This window comes from Globicephala melas, chromosome 1 (assembly GCF_963455315.2).
Source record: "Globicephala melas chromosome 1, mGloMel1.2, whole genome shotgun sequence".
NCBI classification, from domain to species: Eukaryota; Metazoa; Chordata; class Mammalia; order Artiodactyla; family Delphinidae; genus Globicephala; species Globicephala melas.
The window spans coordinates 160,036,821-160,058,200 of NC_083314.1; the positions used below are offsets into that span (position 1 = coordinate 160,036,821).

Consider the following 21,380-nt stretch of genomic DNA (forward strand, 5'->3'; position numbering starts at 1 on the left):
ATGCACTATTCAAAGGCATTCTAAAAAAGCAGAATAAACTGGCTATCACATTGGTCAGAATAAATATGATTAACTTAAGTAATTCTATTACCATTGTCTGAAAACGTAGTGTTTATTTTCAGGTCATTCTCCTGAGTTTTGGGCTGTTGGGCTTGACAATACTCCTAAAAAAGAGTTGAAAAATAATGAAAACGACCAGTCAATCAATAGAAAATGATATATTATGCTCAAGTCTGTTCAGTGAATTGCATAATTGAATTGAACCATGGTACATAAGTAAGCACTACCCTTTTGGTGACCTTTGGCTGATAACACCCATCAATTACTACAATATTTCCTACTGTACCTAGATATGACTTTATAAAGTTTTGTTAACAGAGTCCCTCACTAGCTACTACAAAAAGAGAGTAGACATACTCAATGATCCTATTTTCCCTTCTTGTTCTGATCACCAATAGCTAATTGTCTTCATAAAGTCCTTAAACACAAAAATTGTTAGGTTAGGCTGAATGAGTCTAACGAAGGAGGATTTTTTTCAGAGCAGCAGGCAATTTACCTAAACTTGATCTATGTCTTTGAATGTCCACGGGCTGAAGGAGCAATGGGTACTTCCTAGATGGACAATATTCCCATTGTCACCAACTCAGTGGGAGTCATACCCTTACTTGGTATTGATTTACTTTAGCTATTTGTAAACAGAATACTAGAAATTAATTAAAAATGAAATTACTTTTCATTTCACTGTAAATTTCAGCTGGTTCATATATAAACATTCTAAGGAAATTTGGCCCTACTTACAAAACACTCACAGCTTGATTCAGTTTTTCCTTTATAGGTTCTTTAGCATCTGACATGTTTAAAGAAGTTTAAGGATAAATATGAAACTAATTTGGATAAACAAATAATAAAGAAAAATTCTAAGAATTTAAAATGTACTAAATAATTCTACTTAATAGAGACAGCAGCATAAAAACATATAAGTAATTATTTGTATTGTTTCAAGTTAAGAAAAATGAAAACAAAAATGTGTTAACCTCAGTTAGGCCCATAATACCCTAAGCAATCCTTTTATCAACCCCCAAACCCACTTCCAAACAGTCCAACCTTCTCTCATATTCTTGCATATGCTCACTACAGCACTTACTGCACACCCTGTTGTTACTTGGTCAACTGCTTTGGGGAAGGAATTAAGATTTTCAACTGATAAACCAGCCCCTGCATAACTAAAATTTATAATTAAATACTACTCTAGAAAATAGAAAATAAGGTAAAATATTTACCTGAGCATTGTCAGGTTCTGCCTTAATTTCATCTAGCCTCTTCAGTTGTGGCGCCACTGCCTTGTCACATTCACCATCTGTTGTTGATTCTTTCATCTTACTGTCTGATGCAAAGAAATCCTCCAGTTCCAAACTAATGGTTTTTTTCTTGGAAAACAGTATCCAGATTCCTAAAATAAAATATGAACTGATAAAGAGTCTGATTTTAATTTTATTTATTTTGGCTGTGTTGGGTCTTTGCTGCTGCACGCAGGCTTTCTCTCTAGTTGCGGTGAGCGCGGGCTACTCTTTGTTGTGGTGTGCGGGCTTCTTGTTGTGGTGGCTTCTCGTTGCGCATCACGGGCTCTAGGCGTGCGGGCTTCAGTAGTTGTGGTGTGCGGGCTCAGTAGTTGTGGCTTGAGGGCTCTAGAGAGCAGGCTCTGTAGTTGTGGCACACGGGCTTAGTTGGCTCTGCAGCATGTGGTGTCTTTCTGGACCAGGGATTGAACGTGTGTCCCCTGCATTGGCAGGTGGATTCTTAACCACTGCACCACCAGGGAAGTCTCAAGAATCTGATTTTTAAACATTAGTCCCTTCAAATATAGTAATTTTCTGGAAGCACAAAACGTTCTTTCACAACACTAGCTTCCTTCCCTCATCCATTACTCCCCAATATAGCTTTGCTTTCTGCCTTCTCCAGTAGATAAACCTTTATGCTTTTTTCTTGCATAGAGACTAGTCTCTATTTCTATTCCCTCAGGTCGCCTCTTCCCCTCCTTATTGGTTTCTCTCATAGAATCATTTAAATACATTCAAAAATTTCTAAAGCTACTGCCCTCCCTCTGACTGTTCCTTCACTTGTCTTTGAAATTCTCTTCTTCCTTGACTTTTTTTTTTTTAAAGGCGAAGGATTTCTTTTATTTATTTTCTTTATTTGTTTGGCTGCGTCGGGTCTTAGTTGCAGCATGCAGGGGTCTTTGTTGAGGCTGCAGGATCTTTCATTGCGGTGCGGGCTCTTTGTTGTGGCGCACAGGCTCCAGAGCACATGGGCTCTGTAGTTTGTGGCACGCGGGCTCTCTCCTTGAGGTGCACAAGCTCAGTACTTGTGGTGCATGAGCTTAGTTGCCCCGCAGCACATGGAACCTTAGCTCCCCAACTAGGGATCCAACCCATGTCTCGTGCATTGGAAGGCGGATTCTTTACCAATGGACCACCAGGGAAGTCCCTCTCCTTCCTTGACTCTTAAGACTCCAAGACCTATCTCTCCTCCTACCTCTTTGCCAGTCTTTTTCTCAAACATTTATTTCACCTGCTTCTGAATATCTGTGTTCCTCCAAAGCACAATTCCTCAGGACTCTTCTTGCTTGCTCTATGGGCACAACCTGGGATTCAACTATCATCTATAGGCTATTTTTCCCCTACATACCTGAGCTCTAGCCCATATATCCAATTGCCTATTAAATATCTCCACTTGTATGTTCTACAGGTCCCTCAAGTCCAGGAGATTTAAAATCATATTCTTATATTATCCACATAAACCTGCTTTACACATGTTCCCTTTCTTGGGAAATGACACTATGGTATATACTCAATTTCCCAAGCCAGAAATCTAGGGACAGTCCTAAATGCCTCTTCTCCCACATCTAATCACCAAATTATATCAAATATACCTTCTAATTATGTCTTGAAGCTATTTCCCCATTATACTTAATCCCCCCCCCCCCCCCCCCCCCCCCGCCATCAACGGATTCCTTTTTGGTAAATAGTGTTAAGAAGAAACAACAAGCCCAAGCTGGCCTTAACTGTGCTAAGCCCCGCCAAGACTTATTGATAATTCCTAACAGAACTGTAGTTTCAGCCTCTCCAAGGAGTGGAATTTTAAGCCAATCAGTTTAATTTCCTGGTCAGCACTAGTGAGGTAATCTGCCCAAGACCCCCTGCTTTCCCCTAAGGGAAGGTGACCCTGTCTAAACTAGTCCACTCTTTTAGCTTTCTTGTCCTACCCTCTTTCTGCCTATAAAAACGTTCCATCTTGTACAGTTCCTTGAGTGCCCTGCTATTTACTAGATGGGATACTGCCAGATTCATGAATAAGGTCAGTTAGATCTTCAAATTTACTGGGTTGACCTTTTTTTTTCTTTTTAAACAACAGCTAAGGACTTCCCTGGTGGCTCAGTGGTTAAGAATCCACCTGCCAATGCAGGGGACATGGGTTCGAGCCCTGGTCTGGGAAGATACCACATGCTGCAGAGCAACTAAGCCTGTGCGCCACAACTACTGAGCTCATGTGCCACAACTACCGAAACGTGTGTGCCTAGAGCCCGTGCTCCGCAACAAAGAGAAGCCACCGCAATGAGAAGCCCACGCACTGCTACGAAGAGTAGACCCCGCCTCAACTAGAGAAAGCCCGCGCGCAATGAAGACCCAATACAGCCAAACAAACAAAAAACTGCAAAAAAGACCCCCAAACAATAGCTAAAATCCAAAATCAATATAAAAGATTGCTGTGCATTCAAGCTTAAAAAAGAATTCCATTTTATAACTTTTGAGGAACTACAGGAGCCTTGGATTGTGTAAGCAGATAGCTCAGGGGGTCCCTGGAGAAAGAGAACCAGGAATGGCTTTCCTGACATAAGAGAACCCATTTTGGCCTAGGCCATTTTGTGATCTAAGCCTGGCCTCAATGCTTGGCCTTGAACAGGTCTCAGTAATTAATGATCTTGAGGGAATACAGAAACAAGGGAGGAGCAGTCAAGAAACAACAGTGCAGCCTTGGGGCAAGGGTCCTGGTTCCTCAAGGGAATAACAATATATCTTTCAGTTCTGTAAGAGCTAAGGCTCCCACCCAGGTGGAGGATGGAAAGATGATGCTGAGCCTCCAGACTTCAATCAACTAAAGCTTGGACTCTGTCAACCTTTCCCCCAATTCTACGCTGAATTCTCCTCTGCTCAAGTCCCTTCATGAACAGGCATGTACCCTTAGCTTAAAACTTCCCCAATTTTGCTGTTGGGGAGATACTGCTTTGGTAAAGATCCCCAGTGTTCTCCTTATTTGCTGCAAGTAATAATAAATAAATCCTTCCTTCTCCAGATCTTTGGCTTGGTTGCGTCTACTGGCTTGACGCCCACCAAGGGGCAAACCCAGTTTTCAGGTAACAACTGTTCAGCTCCAAGGCCTCTTCTCTCAAGGACAGACTGGTTCCTTGTGTTCTTCTTTTTCCTTAACTGAGGTCTATTTTCCATTTTTCTTGTAGCTGCCACCTCCAATTCTAAATCCTTTGCAACTCTTTCCCTTCCTGCAATCCTAACTTGGCTGCAGAGGACAAGTCTCCTGGATTCCTCTTACATCACCTCCAAGAGAAAAGGATACTCTTTTAAAAAAAGGTCTTTACAACTAATGATTATGGAGGGTAGGAGATAAGTAAAACAGATATGATTAAGTTAAAGTTCTTACTGGAGTAACTCCAGGTCTCTGGTTTTATTCTGAGTTAGTACGTTGAAAACCCCGAAGTTCCGTAATTGTCTTTTATTTTTGAGGTTGGGACTCCGCCACTCAACTCACTGATCTTTAACTCAGCTCTTACTGAAAGCTCCTGTAGACTTAAAAAATGCACAACGTAAGAGTTGCGAGTTAAGTTTTATTTGGGGCAAAATGAGGACAGGGAGACAGCATTTCAGATAGCTCTGAGAAACTGCTCCAAAGAGGTAGGGGGGAAGGTCAGTATATATGTGACTTTGGTGAAGGGGGAGTATACTTCTGCTAGTCGGAGGAGCAGTCATCACCATGAAGGATTTTAGTGCTTTTCTAGATATGAGGAGATAACAAGAATTGGGCTCATAAAATCGGCTCCTGAAAATATCTAACTATCTGAAGACCTGTTCTGCCAGTTTTTCCCAGAGCACAGAGTGCCTCATTTCTGCTCTCCACCCTGAACTCCTTTCAGGGGGTGTTGAAAGTCAGCAGCTGCAGCAGCTCATGATTTAATCCTTGTAGAGGTAGTTGGCAAGTGCCAACGGCAAGTGCTAATTTGTAGTTGATACTCCTATCCCAAGGCAGAAAATTAAATAAGGCCTGACTGTGAAGTGCAATAAAAGCTCATATAGTCTCTGCTCAACCCATCTGAGTGTTACATACAACCAGCAAAGCAAAACTCACTGGAAATTAACTACTAGATTATATATTCCCTTCATCTGAAAGTAAATATGCTATGTTAAGTCTAAAGATCAATTAAAAATAAAACATCTAGGAATCCCTTCATACATGTCAGTCATCACATAGGCAAAGAATAGAAAGTACCCTGAAAGTGTAATTAATCTAAAATATATTTCTGGGACCTCCCTGGTGGTCCAGTGGCTAAGACTCTGCACTCCCAATGCAAGGGGCCGGGCTGGATCCCTGGTCAGGGAACTAGATCCCACATCCCACAACTAAGAGTTCACATGCTGCAACTAAGAGTTCGCATGCTGCAACTAAACATCCCACGTGCCACAACTAAAAGATCCTGCAGGCCACACAACGAAGATCCTGCACCCGGCAATGAAGATCCTGCGTGCTGCAACTAACACTTGGCACAACCAAATAAATAAATAAATAAATAAAGTATAAAAAAAGGCAGAGCAGTTAAATATTAAAAAATATATATATACTTCTGAGGTAGAGGAAAATGGTATATAACATTTCTTTAGCTACTAAAAAACCAAAAAGAGCAAAAGACATATACGAATAACAAATTCATTACTTCCTTTTTCAGTACAATGAACAAAGGAGTAAAATAAATCCTAGAGACCTCTTTTTAACATAGTCGCACCCATCTTCCCCAACTGGGGCTAAACTATGTATGTTGGAGACTATTAGCCGTCATAGGATAAATATCTTTCTGCTAGTTAGTACTACTTGGTAATAAGTAATTTAAAACATTTTAATTTAAACCAAAGAGGGATATATCATGGAGCAGAAAACCAAAGTCACATGTTTTTAAAGGAAAACATGAGTATCAGAAAGAGAAAGTTAAAAAAAAAAATCTCATTCAAAATCATGTTAGAAACTCCCATAAAACCTTAAGGAATAAATTTATACTAGGAAGTAAAAGACCAATACACTGAAAACGATATAACATTGATAAAAGAAACTGAACATGATTCAAAGAAATGGAAAGATATCCCATACTCTTAGATTGGAAGAATTAATATTGTTAAAATGGCCATACTACCTAAAGCAATCTACAGATTTAATGTAATCCCTATCAAAACACCCATGACACTTTTCACAGAAGTAGAACAAATAATCCTAAAATTTATAGGGAACCATAAAAGACAAAGAACAAAGCCAGAGGCATAATGCTTCCAGATTTCAGACTATACTACAAATCTATAGTTATCAAAACAGCATGGTATTGGCACAAAAACAGACATACAGATCAATGGAACATAATAAAGAGCCCAGAAATAAACCCACACACCTATGGTCAATTAACTTATGACGAAGGAGGCAAGAAAATACAATGGAGAAAAGACAGTCTTTTCAGCAACTGGTGTTGGGAAAGCTGGACAGTTACATGTAAATCAATGAAATTAGAACACCCCCTCAAACCACATACAAAAATAAACTCCAAATGGTTTAAAGACCTAAATATAAGACGCCATAAAACTCCTAGAAAGGAACAAAGGCAAAACATTTTCTGACATAAATCGTAACAGTATTTTCTTAGATCAGTCTCCCAAGGCAAAACAAATAAAAGCAAAAATAAACGGGACCTCATCAAAAGCTTTGGCACAGCAGAGGAAACAATCAACAAAACAAAAAGACAACCTACAGAATGGGAGAAAATATTTGCAAATGATGTGACCGACAAGGCCTTAACTTCCAACATATAAAAACAGGTCATACAACTCAATATCAAAAACCCCAAACAACCCAATCAAAGAATGGGCAGAAGACCTAAATAGACATTTCTCCAAAGAAGACATACAGATAGCCAACAGGCATATGAAAAGATGCTCAACATTATTAGAGAAATGCAAATCAAAACTACAATAAGGTATAACCTCACACCAGTCAGAATGGCTATCATCAAAAAGTCTACAAATAATAAATGCAGGAGAGGGTGTGGAGAAAAGGGAACTCTCCTACACTTTAGTGGGAATGTAAATTGATGCAGGCACTATGGAGAACAGTATGGAAGTTCCTTAAAAAACTAAAAATAGGGCTTCCCTGGTGGCGCAGTGGTTAAGAATCCACTTGCCAATGCAGGGGACACAGGTTTGAGGCATGGTCCAGGAAGATCCCACATGCCACGGAGCAACTAAGCCCATGCACCACAACTACTGAGTCTGTACTCTAGAGCCCACGAACCACAACTACTGAACCTGTGAGCCACAACTACTGAAGCTCGTGCGCCTAGAGCCCGTGCTCCTCAACAAGAGAAGCCACCATAACGAGAAGCCTGCGCACTCAACGAAAAGTAGCCCCTGCTTGCTGCCACTAGAGAAAGCTGGCGCACAGCAACAAAAACCCAACACAGTGAAAAATAAATAAATAAATAAATTTAAAAAACCGCTAAAAATAGAGCTACCATGTGATCCAGCAATTCCACTTCCAGGCATATATCAGGAAAAGATGAAAACTCTGATTCAAAAACATACATGCACCCCAATGTTCATAGCAGCACTATTTACAATAGCCAAGATATAGAAACAACCCAAGTGCCCATTAACAGATGGCTGGGTTAAGAAGATTGGTATATATATACAACGGAATATTATTAAGCCATAAAAAAGAATGAAACATTGCATTTGCAGCAACAAGGATGGACCTAGAGAATATCATACTAAGTGAAGTAAGTCACTCAAGGACAAATATTGTATGATATCACTTATATGTGGAATCTAAAAAATAATACAAATAAGTCTATATACAAAATAGAAACAAACAGACACAGAAAACAAACTTAGTTACCAAAAGGAAAGGGAAGGGGGAGGGATAAATTAGGAGTATGGGATTAAGTAATACAAACCTCTATACATAAAATAGCTAAGCAACAAGGATTTACTGTATAGCACAGTAAATATATATATATATTCAATATTTGTAATAACCTATAATGGAAAATAATCTGAAGAAATATATATATAACTGAATCACTCTGCTGTACACCTGAAACTAACACAATATTTTAAATCAACTATACTTCAATAAAACAAACAAAAACCCTTGAGACTGCAAAGAAATGGCAAGCTATTAGCAGTTACTTCTAGACACACAGACAGACCTCCAGACGGAATGTATACACTTTCCTCCTGGAAAATTAGTACAATATTGCATACATAAACCTGTCGATGAAAGATTAATTAATTGTCAATCTAAGAAAGAGAGAATTTCCCTCCCCACTACACTTGTGCTCTTACTGTTCTACTTGCAAAGTCATTTCTGCCTATTCAAATTCTACTCAGCTTCTAAACCAACTCAGCTCTAGATTTTATCAAATTGGCAAGAATTAAAAATAAGATATGCCTAGATAAGATAAATCTAGGTATTACAGAATAGCTTTTAGTATGCTAAATTCTTCCACTGGAAACAATTATAAAATTAACAGGCTTGGGCTTCCCTGGTGGCGCAGTGGTTGGGGGTCTGCCTGCCGATGCAGGGGACGCGGGTTCGTACCCCGGTCCAGGAGGATCCCACATACCGCGGAGCGGCTGGGCCTGTGAGCCATGGCCGCTGGGCCTGGCGTCCGGAGCCTGTGCTCCGCAACGGGAGAGGCCGCAACAGTGAGAGGCCCGCGTACCGCAAAAAAAAAAAAAAAAAAATTAACAGGCTTTACCTCTGAGGGCACCTTCCAGGATAAAGGAAAATGCCCAAGCAGAGAATAGCAGCATAGTGAGCTACGGAGATAGGAGTTCTGGGTGCCTAAGTAGCTGGAACTCAAGAGGCACAATCTGGGAGGAAAGAACCTCAGAGAAATAAGCCCCCAAATTTGCACACAAATATTCCCCATCTCCACTCATTAGCTAACCCTTAAACTGCACATCTACAGAGCAAGACTCCAAAAAACCTAGCAGAAAACAGCAGTTGGGAGGCTAAAAGAGATTACAGTAGCTTTGCAAAGCTAAGAACAGTTGAAATTTAAGCCCAGATAAGGAAGAGGGGACTTGGTAAAGATGTGGACTTTCAGTTGAGACTCCAGGAGGCCAAGCCCTAAGAGTAAGGGCCACAACCCAGGAGAAAAGACTACTTCCTAGAAGAAAGGGCAAACCTAAATAGATCAGCCCTAATTAATGCCTAACAGAATCCCTCAACAGGATCAATGTAATCTGCTAGTACTATTTGCACACCTAAATGAACTGCAGTCCTCTCTGGAGGAGTCTTTCAAAATTTTCACCCACAATGTCCAGAATAAAAATGTATGAGCAAACTCCCCCCAACCCCCCAACAAACAAAACTGAAGGGACTTCCCTGGTGGTGCAGTGGTTAAGACTCCGTGCTCCTAATGCAGGGGGCCCGGGTTCAATCCCTGGTCAGGGAACTAGATCACACATGCATGTCACAACTAAGAGTTCGCATACTGCAACCAAGAGTTTGCATGCCGCAACTAGGGAGCCCGCCTGCCACAACTAAGACCCAGCACAACCAAATAAATAATTTAATCAAACAAAACAAAACTAAAAACCAAGGGGAAAAAAGACAACAGAAACAGACCCACAGTGTGGCTCATACTGATATTAGTAGGCAAGAACTTTGATGTGTTTAAGAAAATACAGAAAAAGATGGAAAAGTTCAGCAGAATCCTGGAATTCAATTTTTAAAAAAATCGTGGGAATTTGAGAATTGGAAAGTAAAATAGGGAAATTAAGAATTCAACAGATGAATTTAATATCAAATTAGTGAACTAGAAAACAGGTTAGTACAAAGTAGTCAGACTGATACATAAAAGGATACAAATAATGTAAGCAACATGTGGGAAATAGCAAAATGGTCTGACACACATGTAAACTGAGCCTGAGAATAAGAGAAAACAGGCAATGAAACAGGAGCAACATTTAAAGAAATACTGGCTGGACAATTTCCCCAAAATGAACAAAAATTTCAAACCACACGAATTCAAGAAGTTCTATGAATAAAAATAAGATAAACATAAGGAAAAGACAACTCTGCACATCATAGTCACACTGGTGAAAACCAAAGATAAAAAGAAAATCTTAAAGGCAGCTAGAAAAAAAGGACGTTAACATACAGGGTAACAAAAATAAGAATGAAGGCTGTCTTGTCAGAAACAATGAAGGCCAGAGGCCAATGGAATAACTTTAAAATGCTGGGGGGAAAAAATCTATCTAAAATTCTATAGTCAGTAAAAACATCCTTCAAAAATAAAAGTGAGGGCTTCCCTGCTGGTACAGTGGTTGAGAGTCCGCCTGCCGATGCAGGGGACACGGGTTCGTGCCCTGGTCCGGGAAGATCCCACATGCCGCTGAGTGGCTTAGGCCCATGAGCCATGGCCGCTGAGCCTGCGCGTCCAGAGCCTGTGCTCCGCAACGGGAAAGGCCACAACAGTGAGAAGCCCATGTACCGAAGGGAAAAAAAAATTAAAATCATCATTACTTATAGATGACATATTGTGTACATAGAAAATCCAAAAGGATTTCCAAATAACTACTGAAATTATTAAGTAAATTTAGCAAGGTCAATATTAAAAAAATCAATTATATTTCTTTGTAGAATTAGAAATTTAAAAATTTAAAATAACTTTTCTATAGTGTCATAAAACATCAAATATTGGAATAAATCTAATGAAATACATCAAGATCTCTAGACTGAAAACAAAACAATGCTGAGAGAAATAAAGTAAGATCTAAATAAATGGAGAGAGACAGTGATTGACTCAATATTAAGTCAGTTTTCCCCAAACTGAGCTACAGATCAAAATCCCAGTTTTTGTTGAACCTGCAAGATGACCATAATGTACATAAAATGTATACACAACCTCGAATAGGCACTACAATCTCAAAAAAGAAAAAAATTTGAGGACTTACTAAAAAGCTACAGTAGTTAAGATGGTATGGTATGGACACAAGCAAAAATAAAATGAGTAATGTAAGAGTCCAGAAGCAGGTATACTCTTATTTCTTTGCATTACAGCTACTTCTTTACGCATTACACTTTCCAAAGATTTGTTTTATTCGTTGAGTTCTGCAAGCTCTTTTACTGGAATGATAGGAAGACTGGAGGCAGAAGGCTAAACGCTTCTCAAACCAAACTAAAATGTCCATTTTTAGTTCTGTAGGCAATGGGGAGCCACTACTGATGAAGTGCATAGGTGCTGGGGTTATAGAGATAATTACCACGTGCAGACTCTCATAACACTCTGCCTAGCACAATGTAAGCATACATGAGGTACAAAGCAGAAATGAGGTAAGACAAGATGGTCAAAGAAGTCTTAGAAGGTTATATTTGAGCTAGGTTTTCAAGTAGGTGTCTATGAAGCAATCACGGGGGATATTTCAGATATAGGGACAGTATGTGGAAAAACACAAATATATGGGAACTATAAGAAGTGGAGTTACTGATGAAGATAAAATGCAAGAGTGCTAGTGGAAGGAAATGAAGTTGGAAAAGCAGATGTGGTTCATATCCGGAAAGTCCTTAAATACCAAAAACCTTGAACTTAAGTCTTGAACATCAGTAGCTTTTGAGGTTCATCAAACACTTCATATTTCTTTAAGTAAAAATTTACTTTAAAAAAACTAATAAAATTATGAGATACACTTAACTGTGTTACATACCAAATGTGAAGTATTTTGGTGACCTCCAAAGCATTAATTTGTGCTAGATTAACAGAGACCTTCAGAAAATAGCTTTTCCTGCCACCAGGGTGAACATAATTCAATGCCTTGTAGCTGTGTCATTGATGAGGAAGTTTACAGCTTTGCACTTACGCTTTTTGGGTTCTAAACTGTATACGTCCACTCACAGAAAATCCTAGAAGTGAATTTACTGTTTTAGCAAGGGCATCTACTCCTTTAATACTCTTGCCTCAACCTAAGAGTTAAATGTGCAAAGTGTTAGGACTAAATGTAGTTCTTGTTATAAATTTCGGGGGCTTCTTGTCTTATATATTTGTGATGAGGAATACAAGCTATCGTCAGATGTTATCAGTGATTCAACACTTAAAGAGAAAATTCTCCACTTACCTACTTTCCAGTCAGTTTAATTTAAAAGTATGATGAGATTGCAACCTGAGAAAGTTAAAAAAGTCACCGTTTGTAAACATTAGTCCATGCAACCAAGATACTTTCGATTCAATCTTGTACACAAAAGCAAAATGACATAACATAAAATGACAAAGACTGTACCTTCATCGAATCAAAATTTCAAATCCCATTTCATGACGAGCCAAACATTTATAATAATTAAAAAATACCTTTTATTTAAGATCCCATGTACAACTCTATTTGCAAAAGGAGTTCCATGATTTTTTTTTCAGTTTGAAAAAAAATCACTGCTTAACGAGGGAGAGCCACAGGTGGGATCAAAGTAATGTTTTAGAAACGGAGGCCATGGAGAAAGACCGAAGGCTGAAGGCAGTTACGGCGCAGGAGCAGAGTAGGCGCTGAGAAACGCAGGAAGCTGGCGGGGGGGTCGGGGGGTGGCAAAACGCCCCGACTCTCTGCAGACTAGGTTAAAGGAGACGACAAACACTATCCAGGGGCCTGACCCCGAATTCCCGGCCCCCACATGGCGGCATCCGCACGCAGGGCTGAGTCCCTAGAACCCCGGCCCTCCCAGACATTTCATCCTTCCTCCGACTGGCCAAACTCTCCGCCCGTCTCTGGTAAAGCACAGAAATAAAGACCGACACTACAAGCGCTCAAGGAGGCTTACTAATTTCTCTCACCGACGGTCGCCGCGCTACGTTTCTCAAAAGAACTTCAACGGGAAACGGTCGCGCAGGCCCCACCCCTTCCCCGTCGTTCTCTGCGGCCGAGCATGCGCAGTGCATCCGCCGCCCACCCCCGCCCACCCAGGCTCTGGGCCACTTTTCCGTCAATAGGAAAAGGCAACCTTGGGGGTGGGTGAGGGGGCAGTTCAGATCCCTCACTAGGGACTAGGAGTTTAGCCCTGAAGCCCTATGTGTTATAGGTGGCAGCCAGATTTGGACATTTCTTTTTTTATTTTTTAAAATAAATTAATTTATTTGCTGTGTTTTTGGCTGTGTTGGGTCTTCGTTGCTGCGCACAGGATTACTCTAGTTGCAGCGAGCAGGCTTCTCATTGTGGTGGCTTCTCTTTGTTGGGGCGCACGGGCTTCAGTAGTTGTGGCTTGGGGGGCTCTAGAGTACAGGCTCAGTAGTTGTGCGCACGGGCTAAGTTGCTCCGAGGCATGTGGGATCTTCCGGACCAGGGCTCGATCCCCTGTCTCCTGCGTTGGCAGGCGGATTCTTAACCACTGCACCACCAGGGACGCCCCAGATGTCCAACTCTTGAACTTTCAAATTATGTGAGACATTAGGTTTTCTTTTTTTTTTTTTTGCTGTACGCGGGCCTCTCGCTGTTGTGGCCTCTCCCGTTGCGGAGCACAGGCTCTGGACGCGCAGGCTCAGTGGCCATGGCTCACGGGACCAGCCTCTCCGCGGCATGTGGGGTTTTCCCGGACCGGGGCACGAACCCATGTCCCCTGCATCGGCAGGCGGACTCTCAACCACTGCGCCACCAGGGAAGCCCTAGGTTTTCTTAACCTATGTTGACTTGGTTTTCTGTCACTTGCAGTACAAAATCCTGTCTTTTTTTAAATAAATTTGTTTAATTATTGTTGGTTGCGTTGGGTCTTCATTGCTGCGCATGGGCGTTCTCTAGTTGCGGCGAGCAGAGGCTACTCGTGGGCTTCTCGTGATGGCTTCTCTTGTTGCGGAGCACGGGCTCTAGGTGCATGGGCTTCAGTAGTTATGGAGCGTGGGCTTCAGTAGTTGTGGCTTGCGGGCTCTAGACCGCAGGCTTAATAGTTGTGGTGCATGGGCTTAGTTGTTCCGTGGCATGTGGAATCCTCCCAGACCAGGGATGGGACCCCTATCCCCTGCATTGGCAGGCAGATTCTTAACCACTGTGCCACCAGGGAAGTCCACAAAATCCTGTCTTTTAATAAATGTACTCATGAGCAATTCCTAACAATAAATGTGTTTTACTTTCTAGGTTCATAAAGTTTGTCTCACTCAGCAAGATAAAGCAGTTGAGCCTATAAGATGTATAGGCTCCTGTTTCTAATGAATGACTCTTACGAGTAAAAAATATCCATGAGACAAGCCTTACCTTTTGTGTAGAAACTTTAAGAGAACTGGAGCAGTGAGTGCATACCTCTGCTTCTGATAACAGGACTGAGGAAAAAGAAAAAAAACACTATAAAAAAATTGAATCCTCGTTCTGGGTGAGGACTTCCATCGGGTGTGCAAACTGCTTGTTCATGGGGCAGTTATCTAATTTTTTTTTTTTTTTTTTTTTTTTTGCAGTACGTGGGCCTCTCACTGCTGTGGCCTCTCCTGTTGCAGAGCACAGGCTCCAGACGTGCAGGCTCAGCGGCCATGGCTCACGGGCCCAGCCGCTCCGCGGCATGTGGGATCTTCCCGGACCAGGGCACGAACCCGTGTCCCCTGCATCGGCAGGCGGACTCTCAACCACTGCGCCACCAGGGAAGCCCCAGTTATCTAATTTTTGAGATATTAATTTGTGTTATTTGTTGTACACTTTTCCTCCCTTGCATCATTATCTCAGGGATTTTAGTAGGACCAAAAGCAGAAGCTGTTGGAAGTCAAGAGCTGGTCTCGTGTTTTGTAAAAATTCAGTCTGACTGAAAAGAGTATGAAATTATCCAGGGAGGGAGGGAGAGAGAGAGAGAGTTGTTAGGGGAGACAGGAGGCAGAGACATGCCTTAGAGGAAACCGAGGAAGAAAAGATTTCAGAATTACAGGAAGAGGATGAAGGTCTATAGTTCTGTGATTTTAGGGGACCTGCAACATGTTCTTCAACCGCATTATGGGGAGAGTGCTGGACCCTGAGAATAAGGAGTTACATCCTTGCCGAAGATACTCATGATCAAGCCACTGGTCCTGATGAGAACCTGCAGACTGGGGCAATGGTCATCTCTGATGTAACCAGTCTGGACTACTGAGCTAATAGCTGCAGAGATTCCATGATGCTTTGGTGGAGAGTAAGACCCACCATGGGACCTATACATACCTCTGGTGGCATTCTTCTCGGGAACACCAATAATGACTGAGATTAAATTTTCTGCCAGTGTAAGCATGAGGTCTCAGATTTAGATTTAAGCTGATTATGAGAAAACAAGTAAGTTATTTCCTCCATACTTGCGTATGCCCTAAAATTCATACCTGTTACTTTTGGATGAAGCATGGGAACCCAACTTGTTTCCTTGCCTTACCTCTTTGAAATAAGTATCTAAAGAGAGAAGCCCAGTAGGAGTCAAGCCATAGTCCAAGAAAAGCCCTCAGGATCTCATCCATAATCAATGACATTCATATCCTTAGGAAAACACCCAGATATTAAGAGTATCCTGCCTTTGGCCCAAGAGTAGGAGTTCAGAAAGAATGGGAATTAATACCACAACTTTATTCTTTGTATTCTATGCCCCCCCCCCCACAACAGGCTTCATTTATTTTTTTAAAGTCTAGTGCTAAAATTCCTTCATTTGATTATCCCATTTGGGTAGTATATCCATTTAGCATGCTTGTTTGCAAGTATTATATAACTCAACTTTAACAGGTTTAAACAATAAAGGGAATGCATTGAGTCATAAAATTGAACAGTATAGAAAGAAGATAAACTCCATACTTGTCTGGACTAGGTTGTATTTTTCTGTAATTCTCTCAGCTCTACCCTCTTTTTTTTTTAGTTGAAATATAGTTGACTTAGGTACGTTAGTTTCAGGTGTATTACATAATGAAGCTCTGCCTTTTAAAAAAATTTTAAACATCTTTATTGAAGTATAATTGCCTTACATTGTTGTGTTAGTTTCTGCTGTATAACAAAGTAAATCAACTATACATATACATGTATCCCTATATCCCCTTCCTCTTGTGTCTCCCTCCCACCCTCCCTATCCCACCCCTTGCGGAGCACAGGCTCCGGACGCGCAAGCTCAGCGTCCATGGCTCACGGGCCCAGCCGCTCCACGGCATGTGGGATCTTCCCGGACTGGGGCACGAACCCGTGTCCCCTGCATCGGCAGGCGGACTCTCAACCACTGTGCCACCAGGGAAGCCCCAGCTCTGCCTTCTTTGATTGACTTTATTTTCAAGCTGGCCTCCTTCATGGTAGCAAGCTCATTACCATGGAGTATACTTTCTCATTCACAACCAGCTGGCCTATCTGGGATCTTGTGCTGATTTTGAACCAATTAGTGTGGTAAGGAGTCTTAGGATACTGTTACTGAATTATATCAGGAACAACCCTTGGAATTGAGTGGTAGTATCAGTCCTCTTTGAAGCACATGGCTACCACACAGTGAGGACAGTTGGAATGGAGGATTGCATAAGTAGCATCATTTCAAATACATTTTAAAAAATAACTCATGGAAAGAAGATAAGGGAAAATATGCTAAATGTAAAGAATTGCTGTCTTTGAGACAATGAGACTGAGGGTAGATTTCTTTTTCCCTTACAACTTAAAATATTTCTTTCTTTATTTATTTATCTCCCCCACCACCCCAACCATAACCTTGTATCACTTTTATAATGGGGAAAAATCCTCATAAATTTGCTGGGAGAAAGAAATCAAGAGTCAAAGAACGATGCAAAACTGTAGTGTGAGATTTCACCAGCTTGTGAGTACGTAGCTAACTGGCAATATGTGGAACAATGTGCCACAGGGAGAGTAAGAATGTGTCAATTCTGTTTGTCTCCTTGAAGAGCCCTTCTCCCTCCTCAAAGTTCTTTATGCTAAAAAAAATTTTTTTTTAAAGCACCTTAATTATGTGTCTCAGGACAATTCTTTGAAATACATTTTAGATTTTATTTGCTGGTTATCACACAAACAAACTCAGATGAAACTCTTTGTGTGAGTCTTGCTCTGCATCTCTGCCTCACGTGCACTTTCTCTGTTTCTGAAACTGGGTGTCTTTGCCTCTTACATCTTATTTCCTAGCACTTAACACAATAGTGGACAAGGAGTCACTCGATAAATGTTTGTTTAATGAATGGATCAGTGAATGTATCATTTCTGCCTCAGGATGTCTTTGTTTCTATTTCTCATTGTTACTGTCTCTGGACTATGAATACAAATGACCAAATACTAAATAAATTCACCTTGAAATTGGCTTATTTTTTTCAGCTGATATTAAATCTTACAGGGGCCTGGCATTTGGCACTGTTCCCCAGTGTTTCCATCATGACCTCCATGGAACTCTTGGAGTCACTTAATCTGGGCCAACCTAGTTGGTAATATCTGAAATAATAGTATTCTTTTCCTGCTAGCTCATCTTCCCATTTTAAAGATCAGCATATAACAATACTATCTTTGGAGTCAGACAGCCCATGTGTAAATTCTGGCTCTCATTTACTAGTTGAATGACCTTGGGCGTTAACCTGTGTGAGCCTCAGTTTCCTCATGCGTAAAATGGAAATGACAATAATACTTTATGGGGTTGCTGAGAAGATCAAACGGGAAAATGTATATAAAGCATAATATCTGCCCAAAAGTAAGTGCTGAATATCATTAATTATTATTATTAATTAACAGGTATCTGTTGAGTGTTGTTTATGTGACAGGCACTATACTAGATGGTAGGGATTAAAAAAAGCACCAAGATAGACACAAATTCCTGCCTTCATAGAGCTGGTCTAGTGGGGGATTTTGACATGTAACTAGGTATTACCAGCATGACCCTATGAGAGTGGAAGTATGGGATGCTGGGAGGCCCATAAAAGTTCCCATCTAGCTCAGGCTTGGAGGTCAAGGAAGGCCTCCAGGAGAAAATAACATAAAAGTTGATATAAGAAGTCTGAGTAGGACTTAGCCAGGCAAAGAGAAGGGGGAAGAGTATTCTAGAAACAGCCTGTTCAAAGGCTGAGGCAAGAAAGAGCTTGAAGCATTTGAGGAATTGAAATAAATTCAGTATTATTGAAGCCTATTATACAAAGTGGAAGGAGCAGCTAGAATTGAGGCTGGAAGTAGATGGGGGTCACATCATGTTAGGCCTTATAAACTAGGTTAGGGAGTGGGAAGGGTAGTGGGAAGACAAAAGAATTTTAATCAAGGAAGTTACTTGATCGGATTTACACTTTAGAAAAATTGCTTTGGCTGGTTGGGGGTAAGGGTAGGAAGGGCAGAATAGCTGTAGGTACAGAGACCACTTCTGAAGACCAGTTCAGAGACTGCTGTAGTAATCCAAATCAGAGATGATGGTGGTCTGACCCAGGAGTAGAAGTGGGGATGGAGAAAAAAGGACCTATTAAAGAGATGTTTAAGAGAAAATCACTATGGATTAGTATGAGATGAAGGAGTTAAGCATGATGATCAGAAAACCTGGTAGGGAATTCCCTGGCAGTCCAGTGGTTAGGAGTTCGCACTTCCACTGCCAATTGGGGGGGGGCGGTGGTGGTGGAAAGAAAACCTGGTGGATGGTGGTATCATTCCATGAAATAGGGAACACAGGAGAAGGAGAAGTAGTTGAGGGGGTGGGGCACTGGGGCAAATAATGGGTGCAATATTAGATTTGTTGAGTTTCAGGTCCTATGGAATACCCAAAGGAAAATATTTAATAGGCAGCTGGAACAGTTCAGAAGAAACATCTGGGAAAGAGTTATAGCATTGGGTCACCACAGTGTTGATGATTATAGCCACAGAAGTGGGTGATGAGAGTACACCTATTGTGGGTACAATGAGGTGAAAAGAAGACCAAAGAGAGAGACCTTGAGGAGCACTGATAATTTAAAAATTAGTACAGATATGGGAACATAGGAAAGAGATTAAAAAGAAATGACCAAGGCGTACGAGAATATTGTATCACAAAGCAGTGAATATGGTATCATAGCAGTGGATTGAAGAGTGGGTGTGATACGAAGAAATGAAAACAGTGAGTATAATCAGCTCTTCCAAGAGGTGTGTTGTTATGACAAAGAAGATAAAGTGGTAGCTGGTGAGACACTCCCTCCTTTGTAATTGGAGGAAAGAAAGAATGGTTGGTATAATTGCAGAAAACCTTGTGAGTTTGGTGCCAGGAACTGAAGAAGTTCTTATTTAATGGCTTCTATGGTATTTTCTCTATGGACTAAGAGGTCAGGTCATCTGCCATGAGTGAGATGAAAGGGTCACAGATTTGAAGAGAAGGGAGAAACTCTGAATAGTCATTGTGAAGAATGAAAGAGAGAACTGACAAAAAAGGCATGGGAAGATTTCTGGACAATACCATTAGCACAGTTGAGGTTGAGGAACTTGAATGTATATTCATGCCAGCCTGGTAGGCTGTATGATTTTTTGCCAACAATAGTAAGCAGCCCAGGTGTAGGCATGGAGAAGTTGATTCAGGGTTGTTTTTTCCAGGTAGGTACAACAGAAGGGCCACAGGAGAAAGGTGAGCGTATTGGCAAGTGACTAGTACAAAAATCTAAAAGGAAGAGAAGACAGTGGAAGGTTAATAGGATGAAAATAGACTGATTAAGGAACCAGATGTCTTCATAAGATAGAAGTGTAGCTTTAGAGAGAGAAATTGAGTGAGAAAATAGAAAAGGTAGAAGGCTGTAGTCAGAGAGTGGGATATCTTAATATATTATTTCACAGGTGGAGCAAATTTAGGTGGTTGAAGGATTCAGATTGTGGCCATTGGATGTGAGGTTTCCATGATTTTGGTCTGGCCAATTGCATAGTATTTTATTATGTCTGGTATGTAAAGGGTACACAGGTTGAGTTAACTTCTTTTTTTTTTTTTTTTTTGAGTTAACTTCTCTTTCCTTGTGCTCCCAGAGTATCTCTTCTGTAATACTCACCACACTGTAGACTAATTATCTGTTTGGTTGTCTGTCCTTCTCAGAAAGTGTATGTGGCACAGTTTCCCTGATTCTTTCAACCAACCCTTTATTCCAGTCCCCCATTTATTACATTCTCTTCTTCCTAAGGAGTAGTAAAAGCATATTATCTACTTCGTGACTTATGATTCAGTATTTGCAGGCTCAGCGGCCATGGCTCACGGGCCTAGCCGCTCCGCGGCATGTGGGATCTTCCCGGACCAGGGCTCGAACCCGTGTCCCCTGCATTGCAGGCGGACTCTCACCCACTGCGCCACCAGGGAAGCCCATGATTCAGTATATTTGATGGATTCTTTTACATCCAGGGGACTTTTGTGCCTGGGGGAGAATACTCAGAGCTACTTGTTTGTTGCTTAACACCCAATTTACTAAAGTCATATTTCTAATAAACAATATGTTGAAATCATTTTCTTCTTGAGCATTAAACATGGAATACACGTTTGATTACTTTAACTTCCTTAAACAATTTAAACTGCAGTTACAAATTTAATATGGCTGATACTTTATTTATTTATTTTTGGCTGCTTTGGGTCTTCCTTGCTGCGCGCTGTCTTTATCTAGTTGCAGCGAGTGGGGGCTACTCTTTGTTGTGGTGCGCGAGCTTCTCATTGCAGTGGCTTCTCTTGTTGCAGAGCATGGGCTCTAGGCATGCGGGCTTCAGTAGTTGTGGCACACAGGCTCAGTAGTTGTGGCTTGCGGGCTCTAGAGCACAGGCTCTGTAGTTGTGGTGCACAGGCTTAGTTGCTCCATGGCATGTGGGATCTTCCCGGACCAGGGCTCAAACCCGTGTCCCCTGCATTGGCAGGCGGATTCTTAACCACTGCACCACCAGGGAAGTCCCTGGCTGATACTTTTGAATATCTCATATGCCTTAAAAATCAGCAAAGCATGTACAAATGCAAAGATTACACAATTGACTACACTTATATTTGACCTATTCAATGCCGTAGGTTAAATATTACTGCATTATTTTTGCACTGTTTTTATACCTCTTAAGTTTATACCTATATTATACCTATACTTCGTTATCTTCTTAAGGTTTCAGTAATATTATTTTAAATATTTCTGGGATTTCAGAAATATTACCAAATTCAATAGA

At 41.1% G+C, this 21,380-nt stretch overlaps 1 protein-coding gene across 11 annotated transcripts in view; it reads right to left on the minus strand.

Annotated features, from left to right (window-relative positions):
• ZMYM1 (zinc finger MYM-type containing 1) overlaps positions 1–13,210 on the minus strand; it is a 35,123-nt gene extending 21,913 nt beyond the window's left edge. For 7 of the 11 annotated variants that reach the window (XM_070045554.1, XM_070045555.1, XM_070045551.1 and 4 more), the window contains exons 1-4: positions 13,148–13,210; positions 12,444–12,488; positions 1,281–1,450; positions 92–164 (exon numbers count right to left, since the gene is read on the minus strand). In XM_070045554.1, the coding sequence (XP_069901655.1) occupies positions 92–164; positions 1,281–1,376 (169 nt within the window). In that variant the 5' untranslated portion in view covers positions 1,377–1,450; positions 12,444–12,488; positions 13,148–13,210. The other 4 variants (XM_060307975.1, XM_030869778.2, XM_030869761.2 and 1 more) reach the window with 4 other exon arrangements.
• Positions 13,211–21,380: the final 8,170 nt, after the last annotated feature.